The sequence below is a fragment of the Nyctereutes procyonoides genome, unplaced genomic scaffold (assembly GCF_905146905.1).
Source record: "Nyctereutes procyonoides isolate TBG_1078 unplaced genomic scaffold, NYPRO_anot_genome, whole genome shotgun sequence".
Lineage (NCBI taxonomy): Eukaryota > Metazoa > Chordata > Mammalia > Carnivora > Canidae > Nyctereutes > Nyctereutes procyonoides.
In genome coordinates, this window is record NW_026575136.1 from 14,261,201 (window position 1) to 14,278,360 (window position 17,160).

General features: G+C 34.5%; 1 protein-coding gene across 1 annotated transcript in view; it reads right to left on the bottom strand.

Annotated features, from left to right (window-relative positions):
* Window positions 1-1,905: 1,905 nt before the first annotated feature.
* Window positions 1,906-17,160, bottom strand: part of LOC129495448 (ADP-ribosylation factor-like protein 5A) — a 32,804-nt gene continuing 17,549 nt past the window's right edge. The window contains exons 5-6 of the mRNA XM_055302971.1: window positions 16,104-16,255; window positions 1,906-12,699 (exon numbers count right to left, since the gene is read on the bottom strand). Of these exons, the coding sequence (XP_055158946.1) occupies window positions 12,651-12,699; window positions 16,104-16,255 (201 nt within the window). The 3' untranslated portion in view covers window positions 1,906-12,650. The remainder of the gene's footprint in view (window positions 12,700-16,103; window positions 16,256-17,160) is intronic.

Genomic DNA, 17,160 nt, shown 5'->3' on the forward strand with positions numbered 1-17,160 from the left:
ACATGGGTTGGAAATTTTAGGACTAGAAGCAGGAATACTTCTATTTGTTATGTCTCTAAAACTGTACAAGCCATTTGTTCATAAATCCTTCCCCTCAGATTAAACAACCTTGGAACCTACATTGTTTCATACTCTGCATCCATGAAGCCTAGCACAGCTTCCAAGACGTGGTAGGTACAGGTATCTGTTAAGTTTTATTTTGCTGTTGTATATAGGAAGCCAAAGGACACATTTTTGGGCTCTAGAAAAGGGGGTGAGGAGATAAATACAGTATCAGAAAATCATTTGTAGCTCAAATATTGTCCTAAGAATATTAGATATGAATTCAACGAGGTCCAGTGAGTGCTACTGACTTTGCTTGTGTTTCCTCGGAGCCAAGGAAGGTGGGGATTCTGACTGTTTCCAAGCCAATGGGACTCATGCGCTTATATGCTTGTCAGCCTGACACTGTGAGGGAACAGAAAACTAATAAACAATTCTGAAACATATTTCTTAAATGTCTTAAATGAAATTAGCAATGTAAGTTTAAACTCCAGACACCTATATAATCCTCCCCACCCCCAAATGTCTCACTCTAAAGAACTTTTCCATAAAGCAAAATTCTGAACACTGGCCTCTTTTCCTGTATTCCTAAGATGGGCTTTGGCAAGCTGGTATGCTTACACTTTAAAGAGACAAAAATAAAACTACAAGGTTTCCTTTGATTTTAATGAGTAGAGTTCCAGCTCACTTCCTTTAAAATATTGCCCCTGAATTGCAAATTACTTCATGATCTTTTTTTAAGTGAGCTCCCTTCCTAGACTGACAGAGCCAGCTGCAGCATTGTACTGTCTATGGAAATGATATCATCAGCACTCTGTCCTTGAATAAGATCACAATCATTACATTTGGCTCCTTTTCACATAGCAGGAACCCAAAGAGATGCTTGTTTATAGCAACGGTATTCAGAAAGTTATCCCTTCTGCACTCATCAGTTGGCAGCTTAAAATCAAAAGTTTAGCATGAATTACCTGAATCCCCTTTTAAAGCAAAAGTAGTTTTAATTTTAATAAATTTACAATTAATGTTTAAAGTGTTAGCTTGTTTTCTAATTTTCACTGTTTTTATAGTTTTGATACTAAGGGCAGAGTGTAATTTATTATTGCTTATATTCATTATTCATTAACTATATATTTATTTTTTTAAAAAATATTTTATTTATTTATTCATGAGAGACACAGAGAGAGAGAGACAGAGACACAGGCAGAGGGAGAAGCAGGCTCCATGCAGGGAGCCTGACGTGGGACTCGATCCTGGGTCCCCAGGATCAGGCCCTGGGCTGAAGGCGGCGCTAAACCACTGGGCCACCAGGGCTGCCCTATTTATATTTCTTGTAATTCTGTGTTTCAACTTATTATCAATAATATAGTTAATACTATTTGTTACAATTTGATAACTAATTATAACAATTCAACCTAATAATTAAATTTTAAAAATTAATTTTACAGCTGAATCATTTTTATACATGGTATAAAACAGACTGTGTTCCCATCATCCCATTCCTTAGAGAAAGCCACCGTTAACCATTTGGTGTCATTCCCTTCTGATCTTTGTTCATATATCAATTTTGCTTTTTCATGGATGGGCTCTTACATTCATTTTAAGGGGTAGCAAATGATTTTGTCCAATTAAATGACTTAATTTATTTAATCAAATAACAGAAAAAAAAATACCTGAGAGCCATATTCACCACGAAAAACATGTTGTATAAATTCAACTCACATCTTTTATTAAAGATTCTCATCTGACAAATATTAGTGAAGCAGTCCATTAAACTATAATTTTAAGTACAAAAATAAGCAGGTGATTTTATAATCTGAAAAAGATTTTACATTTTTTTAAAAAAATGACTACCATTCTCAAGAAACATCATTTAGGTTTTATTAACATGAAGCCAAAATGTTAGCACCATTTATATGCACAGTAAGACAATTAATTTCAAATTTATCATTTTTATCTTTAGTAAATCAATCTTTTCCACTTCCTGTCAATTATTTTCCAACTTTCGAAAATTGATTAATGTAAGACATTTGAAACTAAGTGTATAATTTAATCAAATTTAATTAAATTTGATTTTAATTAAACCACTCTTGTTTTTGCCCAGTAAATATTATGGTTTCTAACAGAAACTGCACATAAATAAAACATTAACTTTACCTGTTTTGTACACGAGGGTTCCATTGCTAAAAAGATTTTTGAAAACTGGTGAAGTTGAGGTCTTAAAGCACTGGCAATATGCATAAAACCACGCATATGGTTACAGCAGGCCTAGCTTACAACCCAGGCTGTGGTCCAGTCCAGGTCTGGTTTACAATACCACCCTGCTTACACGAAGCCTTCCTGAGACCCCCCCACTGGAAATAATACCATTTTCTTCTAATTCTCACTGCATTTTGTTTGTATCTTTTTAAAACAATCATCTCAGTATAGATGATCTGTGTTCGAGCATTGTTCAAAAGCAGTGAAATATCAAGTAATAAACTAAAGGAGTAATCTTTTTTACCCACAATGATTGATGAGAATTCTATCAAAATCATTCAACCTTGCACTGGAGTCTGCAACTGGCATAGCATTAGTTAATTAATTCTTATTAATCATCTTGATCTCTCTTCATAATGCTCCCAAATGCAGTGTTAGATGAAGAAAAAAAGAAAAGAAACAAAACCTAAGAGAAGCTTATTTACTCATAAATTAAAAATTATTTTTGTATTCCTTCCCATCCCAATTAAAATGATTCTAAAAACAAACGAAAATGATCCAACGCTGTTTTCTAATTATCAATGTAATAGGCTTGATATAGCATAGTATCTAGGATACACAAAAGCATCAAGAATCAGAAAAATACCAACCATAATGCTATTGCCTTACAATAACCTGTAATGTTATATTTTCTTCCATACTTTCTAAACATAGTTGAGATCATAGTAGGTGGAACAGTTTGAATCCTTCTTTTCCTCCACTTAACACGTCACAATCACTATTTCCCCATGTTATTAAACTCTCCTTATAAAAAAATTTTAATGGCACATGTTTCAGCATGCAATTTAACAAATTCCTTAGTATGTTGGTCCTTAACAGATGGATACTGAATGTATTTCTTAAATGAATTAACACAGGACTTCCAACACTTATTTTTACAACTGAACTGTATTCAATGTAGGGCTCAGAAAGCATCTGGGGGGAAAAAAAAGCAAAACCTTATAATAAACACTTAAAATGTAGGATATATAATCCAATAGGTCAAAAAGCCAATCAGCCCTCTTTATTGATCCTATCACATTAACCATTCACTGTTTATTAAGGGGAAAAAAGAAACAGGACTATCAGCCACTCAGAGTACAGATAAAAGTATCCTACCAACCATTAGCTATGTTATTTTCTATCTTCTCCACACAAAAATTTTGAACAGGAGGCACAAACCATAAAGCCTAACACATTCAACTAAAATTTTAAATTCTTATGAGACCAACTTAAGAATCCACAAAAAAGGTGAAAGTTTTCATGACACATGGGCAAAGGATTAATATTCTTTAAAAGAACTTTCACAAAAGCCAGTAGCAAAATGTATGAAGGACGCTGAAAATTTTATATAAAATAAAATGACCAAAAATCTATGAAGACGTTCAAAGTCAGTAGTAAACCAAAAAAATGTAACTATACAGGTGAGGTGTCACTTTTCACCCAGGGGTCAGCTGAGACTTAAAAAATTCAAACAGGTGTTACTTGAAATAAGCAATGATGTGTTCCTGAAACTTAAAAACTTGCTCATCAAAAGCCATTTTCTTACAAAGATAATGACGAAATGGGAATTCAGTCACACCTGGGAAAGAGTACAATCTATATTATTAAACTGAATATAAACTTCTATAAGACAATGAACCTTTAACAGAAAAGTCAAAGGACTAGCACTGAAGGTTGACATGCTTGCAGGAAAGCATCACCAAGGCGGAAGACAGGTCATCCAATGCTAGATGATAACAAGTGTTGGAGTATCTTTCCCCAATATTAAAAAAGGTCAGCTGGAAATACATGTTTATAGGTTTTTCCCTCTATACTTCCAAAAAGTCCTGATTAGCACATGTTGGATCCATTACAAGCAGGTTAACAAGTAAGCTCTGCACAACAGGTTAAAGGCTAAAGATCCCAGAGGCCTGCATTTTGCTGACTGGGGAAGACTGGTGAATATACACGTATGCACAGCCGAAATGCCCGGGCAGAGTGGCGGTGGCCTGCGAACAGTGAGGAGCAGGTGACTGTAGCATAAACTATTTTAATATAAAGATGGCCATGTGTTGGAGTGAAGAACTGACCAGGATGTGGGCGGGCTTTGGGGAGGACAATTGGGCAATATGCCACTAACGTCTTTTACTTTGATACCGAAATTCAACTTGTAGGCTAAATGAAAACTAAATTTAAATATTAACTGCAGTATTGTTTTTAATGGCAGGAAGCAACAAGCTAATGTACATTAAGAGAAGACTGGTTAAATAAATTGGGACAACCCAAGCAGCAAATACATCATTAAAATAGTTTTTTTATATGTGAAAAATGCTTATAGGGCATTTTAGAATTCTATATTGAAAACATACACTCAAATATATACATATGCATCCCAAAGTGCCAATACTGGTTTTCTTAGAATGGTGGGACAATGGATGATTTTAATTGTCTTTTTGCTTACTATCTCTTTTCTGGTTTTCAGTCAAAGAAATATGTATTCCTTATGTAATTTTTTTACATTAATAAACACTTCTATATGCTAAAAAGATAATTATAAAAATTAAAGGGGCAAACTAGGAAGTCTGTAAAATCACTATTAAGGGTTAATATACTTACTACTTAAAGGATTTAACTGATTTATATGAAAAACACTAAGATTCTAATAATAAATGTACAAACAAAAGAATTTGAAATATATTAAAAAATAGTATCAATAAACAATTAGGTACAAAATAAGACAACATGCTTATCCTTTTATTTAAGTGGAAAGGGTTTTAAAAAACACCCACAATATTAATTATGAATAGGTACTCTCAAATCCCATGGTATCATTTAATCCAGTAGCTGCACTTCTGAAATTCTAGCCAAAAGAAATATAGCTAACTATGAAAAAAATATTTCTAACAATGAAAAAGCTTTCAACAGAGTATGTCCATCACAATGTTCCTTGTACAAAGAAATAATGAACCCCAAACCTAGAAGCATCCAAACATTGGGACTGCTTCAAAAACATTTCATCTATGCTGAGACAGAATGATTTGCTAAACTACAAGGCATGTGGCGATGTGAATAAATGGTCACTTAGGCAGGTCAAAGTCACAGAATCGCAAAGGGTTGGTAGGAGTCATAAGGAACACATTCAAAAGGAATGTCAGAGGCTGTTTTATGTTGTGAAAATCTCATTCTTTAGTAGCAAAAGGGGGATATTCCAGATGTGAAAATGAAAAAAGGGCATAAAGATCGAGATGATGATATAGACTTTCTTCCAAAAGAGCTGTTGTACCATTTGCCATTTCAGTGTCTGCAGACGCTTACAATATACTCTGGTGTGTTCCTGACATTCCTACACGCAGATCCACACAGATTTCAAGTAAATAAAATCTGTATACACTTATTGCACTGCATGATGCTTTGGGGCCATTTTTAAGGAAATAAATCTGATTTCTACCACAAGAACCAATGAGTAAGACATATGGTCACCTTGAATCCTTTTTGAAAGAAGGTGAATTAAGTAAGAATGGAATCTGTCGGCGTGCTAGAATTACAGAGGTAAGGGAAACCTACATGGGGGAGAAGCTCACAAACATCATTAGTTCTCATTCATTCATTTACCGACACATATAAGCCAGACACCTGTCACATACTCAGCACTGACAGATATAAACTGGTTAACACAACATTCCTAGTCCTCGGCTGCCCCGGAGCTTACGTTCCAACGGAGGGGACACAGACCATATCCAAATAAGCATACGCACGGGGGTGATTCCTCTTCTCCTACTTCTTTTCCTTCACTTTTCTTGTTTACTATCAATCATTCTCATGAAAGTTCACTCTAATAATATTCATTTTAAATGACAGGACTTTTCTCACAGTTTAAGACAAATTAGTTAGATAAAGTGGTCACTATTTATCCGGTTCATGTCCAATTCAAATATCCAGAAGAAAGAACCAGAAAGCTCTCTATTATCTAAGTTCCATAAAAAGATTCCTAGAGAATATCAGGACAATCATTTTGTCATTTGCATAATGCAGCTATTATATCTTTCCAACTGTCCTGGCTGATCTCAGCCCTTGCCGGTAAATAAGGCTACCATCACTAAGTCTGAACACATTCAGAGAATAAATCAGAATAAAAACACTGACAACACAGACGTGTGAATAATAATTATAATTAACCCCTTCTAAAAGAAAAGGTATATGTAATAATAGCACATAGTAGAGTAACAATTTAACCCATCTTTTTTTTTTTTCCTTTTTTACTCAAAGCATAAAGCAGAGACAACACTTTATCCCAGGTTAACATGCAACTTTAAAAAAAAAGTTAATATACATATTAAACATGGAAATTCACCAGTAAAACCTTATTTTTCATTTCCCCCCAAACATATCTTGACATGATTCCTTTATTTCATAATAAATAAGGCCCTACCGCTAGTCACCTGACTCATCCCTTACATTTCTGGAGCCTGACAGCTTAGTGAGTTCTGGAGACAAGAACACTGCTGTAAGTAACACATCTGCAAAACAGCAGCTGATGAGACTGTTTTACCAATGGAGAGGTCCCTACTGCAATCTGCCACTCCCTCCCAGCCTCCCGCAAAACAAAAATATGTTCCAGCCATCCACAAAGTTGTCTTGCCAAGAAAGCCCCAACATATTATTTCCCTAGGTATCTAACACATCAGCAGTGATGAACAATAAAAGCACCTAAGTGCTCTAAGATCCTTACTTTTTTGGAATATTCCTTGAGTGTAAAGTTTTCTTAGGATACAGGGAAACACAAGTTCAAAAAAAAGAGAGAAGACAACTCTTCTGCGTTTTTGTGCATTACAAAGCTTGACTCAAAACCTTTTATCACATTAGAAATTCCAATACAATAAACCTAAAAACTTTCAAAAGGTGTTCTAATTTCTTTGTTGTATTAAATGTGGCTTCGACTATGTCAATATGCATAGAGCTCAATTTGGGAGGGGTAGTTATACAAATAGAGGACTTGAAACGCATTTTCATCTAGGCTTCTCTAAGGACATACGATAAAGAAGGAAGACTATCTACAAGAATTTACCATATTTAAAATCAATACTGTTAGTAAAATTGTTTTTAAGCACAAATTAAAATTAGTATACATTTTTCTCATCTCTAGCAACCAAAAGAGCCCTCCTTAGTCATAATTGTAGCTTCTTCCTCAATGTGTTATTTTGAACATTAACCGAGAAAGTATCTTTAAAAGTGCTCTGCAGGTATAACCTCCTCTCAAAAAAACCGTAGAGGGACATAATATAAAAAAAGGCTACTCCAATCTAAATGACTAGTTCAAGCAAAAATAATTAGAGGAATTCTGTATATCACCAATGTCAGAAGTTTTGGAGAAGAGAATAGTATACAATTATTTAAAATCATGTACACATTTCACTTTCCATGCAAGATGATTTAAAATATAAAGACAACGTAATTGTAAGAATCAAGTCTCGGCCCCCAGAATTTATAGTCACATTCTATGGCCTGAAAAAAAAAAAAAAAGAAAAGAGGGAACTATGAGAAACATAATAGGAGTCTATCAAATATTTTAGTTTTTAAGTAGACTCTTAACAAAGAGGAAAGATTTGGGCATGCTCACAAAATGAATCCAGAGCTAAACAATATGATCAAAATTACTAACCACTGAGTATGAGGAGAGTTAAGAGGCTACTCTTATATAAGCAATAAGCTTTCATTAAGGTTTTAAAATGCACAATATAATTTTCTGCGTATGAAGGCTATTTAAAAAAAAAACAGAAATAGATTTCAGTTTTCTAGCCTCTACCTTAACAAAAGGGCAATGGTTTTGCTCATGTTTACTATGGTTTGTAATCTAGGTTTTTTTTTTACTCAAATAAAGCACAAACTGTGACTTAGAAATCCTCAGGGCTGTGTCATCAGTACACCAAGCACATATAATGCCATAGAAATATATATAATTTATTAGATGGACTTAAAATACCACACACATCAATTTTAGGCACTTCTTGAGTACAGACTATGAGAATCTTCTTTCAAAGAACAGCATATCTAGCAGGCAAGACCATACGCTTTAGTTTTTAGAATAATACATAACTAGACAACTGATTTGAAAAATTGCATAATTAGCCCGACTCTATCCTGTAGCAATTTCTTCATAATTCCACACAGCATTTTAGCATTTAATAGAAAGTCATTTTTTTAACATCCAAAGCTTTTAAATTTTTTCCCTTTATTTCACCAATATGAGTTTAAGACTATCATACGTTCTTTGAGGGAGCATGAGATAGAAGTTCCATTTTGTATCCGTGGAACTTTAAATGAGTACTTTCTATACTGTGTCTGTATCTATACAGAATCAACACATGATGGTTGATGATTCTGATGTTTTTTAAAGCCCATTTCAACAGGTTTATTTTGTAAAGACAGGCATCTCATTACTAATTCCTTTAGACATCTAACGTTTATCTGTGTTAAGTAAAACATGAGTAACAAAACAGAATGTGGGCTATGGTTTTAAGGATGTCTTCAGGTTAAACACTACATACAAATTTGGTTTGGCATCTTTTTCTGACTCAAATCATTTGCACAGGTATCCTCCAAAATGCGATCTATGTTTGGTAATGGGAAGATAATATACACGTAACTTCATCCCGTCCGTGCCTAACTAGCAGCTTAAGGAGCTGGCAAAGTCTAGACAGTTGTTATCTTTCTGAATCTACTATTCAGCATATGAAGCTAAAATTAAGAAGCATTAAAATGTTAAATACAGTATAAATGATTTTATTACTGACATTTATATACTGTATGGATAGCAAGCCAGTCTTCTGATATACTCAACAATCCTGGCAATACTCTCTAATGAGCAAAGTACAAACTAAATCAAGCCAGTGGTGGGGAAATAGCAAAGAACTAGAGAACCTACTGGGAAACTGGTGGTGTAGGGAATGATGGCTGTAAGGCAAAGTTTGGAATACCTCCAGGATCGGGTAACATACCTTCACTGATGGAGAATGAAGATACAGGGGAGCAAGGGATGGCTGAGCTATGGGAAGCTCTGATCTGAAGTAAGAAGTTCCAGCGTATATTTTGACAGTTGGGAGGGGTCAAGGGTAAGCCATGCCAAGAAACCCCGTCTCTACCCAGCTTCGAAAGAGGGACTGATGCCAACATACAACTGGGCCATCGAGAGAAGATGATCCCCAAATCCACAGAAAATCTGGGATGTGCTGCTATCCTCTAGGTATAAAGCAGAACACACTACAGATATATTCCCAGAAACACCTGCAGAGAAAACTAAAAAGTTGTCTAGACCAGTTTTTCTATTTACGCAAATATAAACAGATTCTGAGGTTGTCTGTACTGTATGTGGTTGCTGTAGTCACAGCAAGAAATGTAAAATGCCTACAAGAGAGAGGACAATAAAATCCCATTTCTAGGCATCTTAATTCTATACACTCAGACAAAAAAGAAAGGAACATCTCCGGGACTTCCTGCCTTTCCTCAAGTTCCCTGTACTTTTCTGTAACTACCTACTAGGCACTTCTTAAAGGCCAGAAAACAGAAACTCTTTTTCACACCACACTTCTAAAATCACTTTAACTATCTGCATTAAAAATGCCAGCCAGCAGTGCTAAAGCGCTTCTCTATTCTTAAGGCAAAATGTCATATTCTATACCCACCTCCCCCGGCTCCCCCAACCACCTGCCTTCACTGAATTCTTTGCCCGTCCTAAGAGCCAAATAAGAGAGAACTGAAAATCTTCAAACTAGACTCCTCGATATAATGTGTAAGATATACTTTATAAATGCTATTATCACAAAATTAACATATTTAAATGCTTGTAGCATGTGGTTACTTTCACCAAGATTACATGCCTTTCAAAATTAATATCAAACAACATTTAAATCCAGCCACATGTACAGAGGTATGAATCTCTGTTCTTTTCAGAGGCGAGCACAACGGCTCTAAATAAGATGACTGTTTACACCCGTAAGTAGCATATTAAAAACCAAAAGCAATGCCTTTTGCTTAATCCTACTCAAACTACATATAAATTGCCAATATGACTACTCCTGAGGCTCTCCGTCGGATCTGGAAATAATACTGTTTAAATTGTCTTGATGTATATTCTTACGTGAATTAAAAGTCTTTTCTCATGTAATTTTGGTTCTACGTACAGTGTACAGGTACAACCTTATTTCTAATGCTTCTCTTAGAGAAGAGGGAATGTAACAAAGAATCATGTTCTGTAAATGTGGTTTAAGGTTTCTTGCATCCTCACGATGCCATGTCAACGACCTGCTACAGGACACCAACCGTAACGATGTAGTGCACGCCTTACACATCCAACCACGAGTGAATTCTAGCCAAGGCCCTGACGGCAAGGGCGTGTGCTGGAGGAGCGCTAACTCCTATGGCAACAAGCCGCGGGACTAAACCACGATTCTTCAAATTGAAAGATAAAAAGGGTAAAAGATGCGAATTTGCTGGACTACTTTACAGAATATTTATCTCTGGTGAAAATGCAACATCTGCAAAAGAGATTTGGATTTTTAAGGGAGTTTTTAGTATAAAACAAGTCATTCCTAATAATAATAGTGATTTGGAAAAGTATGAGAACATATGAACAAATAAAGCTTAGTAATTTGGAGTTTACTTTTGTAAAAGCAAGTTGACAAATATTAAAATGTTATACTTGCATTATGAACATTATACTATAAATATGAAACACAAAACGTCCACTGTTAAACACTGACCTCCCATGCCTGACTTGGATTTAGTTATTGAGTATATGCTACAGAAAGAAACTTTCGGAGTTTTGTCAATGCTTGTCAATACTATTATTCCTCATCAAAATCTGCATGAAATCTAAAAGGCTGGTATTAAAAGTAGTTATTTCTTTTCTTCAATATCCTAAAACATGCCAGTTTGGATCAGCCTTCAGATTTTTAGGGCATGAAACACATGCAAAGAGAGTACCCAAAAAGATGTCTGAACACATTAGGGTAAGTTTGTTTATAAGTTACAACAGAAATACCTTCAACCTTCATAACTTCCCATTTTCAGTGAAGGAAAAAAAAATCCTAAGCAAACAAGATATTTGGGGCCAAGTTACTTCTTTGTAAAAATAATATATCATGTTGACCAACTTTTAAACTGAATTCTTAAAAGCATTAAAAATAATTTGTATTTAATAATCATCAATGCATTCACGTGGTATTAAGATAAAAGAAAACACACAGAAATGAAAAATCTCAAACTATCCCAATTCCTACAATGAGAAATTTTCAAATAACAAAATAACCTTCATTGCTTAGAAAATAAGCTTTACTTTTCATCTCAAATTCACTTTAAATGCTGGATATATAATTCAATACCTAAGAAGACTCTAGGTAAATTTCTTGATAATATTTATAGGGTGATACTACTCTGGGCAGACATATTTGACACAACATCTTCCCACTAACGTTGCGGGAAAAAAAAAATCACTCGATAATTGTAATCACAATTGATGATGGACTAATTAATGGATTAACAATTTTCTCAGTAATTCAGATGGCATAGATCCAATAAAGGGAACAATCTGATAATTGCTCAACATGAAATCCTGTCCATTCATAATACTAAGCCAAAAATTTGCAGTACTCCACTCAGTTGGATTACATGTTTTCATTTATGTAATTTGATCAACAAAAAATGGGTACACAATGTTGAGCTTTCTTCTCTTTCTTTTTTTTTTTAAAGAGCAGCTCAATGATTTTGGGGATCGGTTAGTACAATACAGAGAACATAGGGGGAAAGCACAAAACAGCACTTAACACCAATGCCAGTATTCATCTCATTATGGTTATAACTAAGGATATTATTACTTTTGTGTTATTTGCTTTTCTTTAGAACATAATCAAAGCCGTAACTTGAACTTGAGGTATATACACAATACATATACAACCTTATGCAAAATACTTTTCATAATTAACGTTACATTTTAAAATATTGGAAACTGAGTGTGATTTGTATTTTGACTTAATGCAACAAGAAGAGAACAACATTCAACTAGGGAGGGTTATACTGATAATAAAGCTCTTAGAATGAAAAATGTCTTCCTCTCCCTTTGTACTTACCACAGGCTACACAATGTCCTGAGAGGATTCATTATGAGAAAAATGGCAATCACAGCTTTAAAGACCTTGCTTTGGAAGGAACTAATGAGAAAGCAGATTGGAAAGTGAGACTTCATCTTTGTTTTCAAATAAGTGGTCTTAATTTTTCTTCTTATAGAAAAAGTTTAAGTCAGTTTATTATAAATATATCTAAACCATTAATTTTTGCAGCTTTCAGGTAAAGTCCAGCACTTCGTTTATACAAAGTCCATGAGCAGAGGTCAGTAGAGATCATCTAATCTTAAGTCGTGACATCATCCATTCAAGTCCTTGGCATAATCTACAAAAATATAAAGTCATTTGATTAAATTATCAACTAAAAAGCTATGAACAACAAACTAAAAGATACCATTTTTCATTTACTTAAACAACAAAGATTAAAAAATCAATAATATTTAATGTTGGTGTTATGCTGGTAAAGCAATACTCTCATACATAGTAGTACATTCCTGCTTTTCTGGTTCTGTTATGTCTCCAGTTTCTAGACCACTGCCTGACACACAGAAGGAGCTCAATAATTATATAATGAATATCAACAGAAAGTAATTTAGCAATACGTATCAGAAATATTTAAAATACCAATACCTTTTTTCTACTTCTAGAAATATATTCTAAAAAAAAATAAGAGACAAGGTCTGGTTGATGTATTAGACTATTCATCACAGCATTTTTAATAGGTAAAAGTAAAATTTAAATCCCTTGAAATAGAGAAAAAAATTTAAATTATAGAACATTCACAACATCAAATATTAAAAACTTCCTTTCAAAGATTTTACAGTATGATAAAATGCTCATGATATAAATGAAATAAAAATGGCAGGGAAATTAATATATAGTTGAGCTGGTAAAACAAAGTATACATATAATATGTATATTACATCTATATATTTTAAAAATTTGAAGGGAATAAAATCTCTTATCACTAATACCAGTTAATTGAGAACAGCACAAAATATAGAAAGAGATGTTCACTATGATAATAGAAACTAAATGTTTAGCAGGAGGAAAAGGATTGTACATATTATAACAAAATGAAAGACTGTTATATAAAATATTAACTATTCTATATAAGGAGCTTTAACAGATATGAGAAACTATGCTACCATATTTAATCAAAAACACCAGACTCAGATTTTTGTGGAAGTATGAATCTAATAATGTAAAAGAAGGAGAAGGAGAAGGAGGAGAAGGAGAAGGAGAAGAAGAAAGAAGAAAGAAGAAAGAAGAAAGAAGAAAGAAGAAGAAGAAAATAATGAGGTGAATAAATGGTTATTTTGCTGTTGGCTCTTACTTGCCCTACTATTACTAGATTCCTTATGTATAAACTACTGATAGATGGTGCAAAATAATAAAATAATAGGCAAATAAATTAACTCCAAAGTGTTAAATGACAGCAGTTACCTAATAGCAAACCAGAAACTGTGCTGAGTACTTAATATCCATTATCTTAATCCTCACGATGCTGAGACCAGAACCCTTCCCACACTACAAGAGGTTCGGAACCCAGGCTTAAAAGATGTTGGCAAATTGCAGGGGTGGGAGTCAAAATGCCAACTAACCCTAAAACCTACAGCTTAGTCCAAGGTGGCTAGACTGCAGAAGAGAAACATTTTCTCCAAAACCAAACATCTCCACTCGATAACTATTGCAAAGAGAAGCCCACACAAACCAAAATTGAAAAGTTATCCCATCACCATCTATTTATTTCCTCTTTTATTTTATTTTTTTCTGGGTATTTGGAGATCTTTATTTCTTGTTCTTTTTTATCTTAAACACAGGTAAAAGAATTATTGCAAATTTAAACACATTTCTGAATTTATACACACATATTAATAATTCTGGTTAAAAATAAATATGACATATTTCTGACATAGAAAAATATAGAACACAATTTAATAAACACACACATTTCATCACCTTGCTTAGGGCTAGGATGACCTTACACCAAAAAAGTAATCACTACCCTTTTGGGGATTTATTGATTTATGTAATTGTATGATAATATTTCCAAAGTTATAAGACATTCTACATTACATATGTATTATTATTTTATAAAATTTTAAAACTTATATACAAGGCATCATAATCTAAAGCTTACATTTAATCTCTGAAATGTTTCATAAATTGACAATAACGTAATTATAGATCTTTGGATTGTTAACTCAGTTCAATGAGGACAATAAAGGTAACTCATATCATTGATAAGCATGTTACTCTTTTATTTCCTCTTTTAAAAATGAAACTGCCAGGGTTCGTATCTACCCTAAGTAATGATATTTTTCACACAATTACTCAAAGTACGTAAGTCAAATATTTTACCAATCCTACGTGATCTTCTTTGCTGTTAAATTCAGTATGAAAATCAATGTTTTTGCTTTATGTGTTATCACATAAAGATATACCTGTATCAACATGTATTCAACTATTTGACAAAAAAATATGAAATGGTTAAGACATTTTTACCTAAATGAGCATGCAGACAATCAGTATTATCTACGACTTTTTTTTTAAACGAACATACATGCTTTTATGAGGTTCTAATTATGCTCTCATGTCTGTAATCAGGCAACAGGGCCTTCTATTTCAATTTCACTAAGATTCAGCTTGGGAGGGAGGGGCAAGTTCAGCTTCATCTCTGATTTAATTCTTTTTTTCTCTGCTTTTAAATACATACATGAGGGATTCTAAATAGAGGCCTTCAATTTGGAGTTGAGGTTCCTCTGGTGTTAGGCAAGGGAAACAGATGAGGGAGCTGGTGAGAGAAACTCTCTTCCTCTCGAGACCATGGTGAAGGTGAACGAATGAGCCACTGAAGCTACCTTGCTCTGCCCCGAGCTTCTGCTCTTTCCTGTATCTCAAATCTAAGACCTCTAATTAGAATCTTCATCTACCAATTAATTATTTTTCACTGCTTTTCAACACACAGATCCATCATATTTTGGAAAAACAACTACAACCAAAACGTTAACTTGCTCATATCTTTTAGCTTTTTGTCCTATTTCGAACCTCCTTTATTCCATCTCTCCTAATAGCGCTCTCTCCCGCCTCCTGACCCTTGACCTATTTGACAATGCTGACAACCACCTCTTTCTTAAAATCCTTTTGTCTCTGGGCATTGGACCAGGGCAAAGTTCTACGGTAGGCACCTGCCTTTCTTTCCCAAACCCCTCTCCCATTCCAAGCTCCCCTGGACCCCCGCTTCTGAAAGTGCAGCAACTCCCTCTTGACGATGCTGGTGGCAAAGGGAGTATCCCAAATTAGTCTCATGCTTGAATCCTTTTCCAGGTCACCTTCTTTATGAATAAAATGTAAATGAAAAACAATCGGTCCACGGGATTGTTAATCATAAATAAATGATACAATGTGTGGAAAGCCCTCCACCAGTGAAAGAAGTGTTTCCTGACTTGTCCAGCTCTTCTTGACATTTCTCTGAATTTCTGCAGTAATTCTATCATCTATTTGTTCACATGCATTAGTTCAGTGTGTTTACACATATTACACATATGATTCATGTTTTGTTCTTTATAGACCCATGCTAAAAACTCTCTAGGTACAGATAAGAACGATGTCTTACATCTCTCCTTTACATTCTTTTATATGTGGTAGATTAAATATCTATTGATTTTAAGAAGAAATACATGTTTCTAAACTAAACACATGTTTTCCAAAAGGAAGACCTCTTACCCCTCGCCAGTAAGAGCACAGCACGCCTGGATATGCCACTGGTGATCTTTAATAGAAGTTAGTTTCAAAAACTGGGAGATTTCTGCTACTGTCATGCATTCTTTAACATCTTGTTTATTAGCAAAAATCAGCAATCCAGCTTTCCGTAGGTCCTAGAGAAGTAAACAAAACTGTAAAGGCCGGTGCATTTTTTTTTCATTGATTTTCCAACCTAATTAACTGAATACTTTTGATCTTTTGATCTAGAATTCCTCGACTCCTTGACATAAAAGCATCTCACAGCTTTTACACTGATGGACAGTAAACTTAAAACTAAATACATTTTAAATAAACACTTCTATAGTTCTATCGATTTACATATTCCTTATGTCCCTAAATTACATTTTTCATGATCCTAAGCGTTATATTTAACAAGAAGTCATGTCTTCAGATACATATTTACCTCTCCCCCGAACCCAAAACTAGGTTTCCATGACTAAGAGCTACTCTTTAGCATGGCACGCACTCAAGAGCTTTTCAACATTCTACTCCAATCCATTCTTTTTTTTTTTTAATTCTTCAGGTACGCATACCTAGAGCTAGTACTTTCCAGGTACGTAAGAAACAAATTCATTATATACAATGTATGCCTGAAGGCTCCAGAGCTTAACTCTCAGTTGGACGGTGCTGTCCTAAACCAATCCTGCTTTTCCGAGATCTGTCTGTCCTTGTCCGTGAAGATTTATTAGATTTGAATATTTGATAGGGTCATTTTGGATTGGCAGTAGGCCTGTCATATTTCCCAATTAGACAGTAAGTTCTACCATTTCCTGGCTTTGCCTCAGGCAAATTCCTTAATCTTTCTGGATCCGTTCCTCATAACTAACATTCATCATCTAATCTGAGCAAGACACCCATTACGTTAACCATTTTCCAAACAAGATCTTTTTAATCCTCGTGAGATTCCTGTAAGGTAGGCCTTGCTATTCGTATTTTAGACGAGAGGAAACTGAGACGCAGCAGTGACTCCTACAAGGTCACACAGCAACTCTGCAGCGCCACCGGGTTTGAGCGGAGA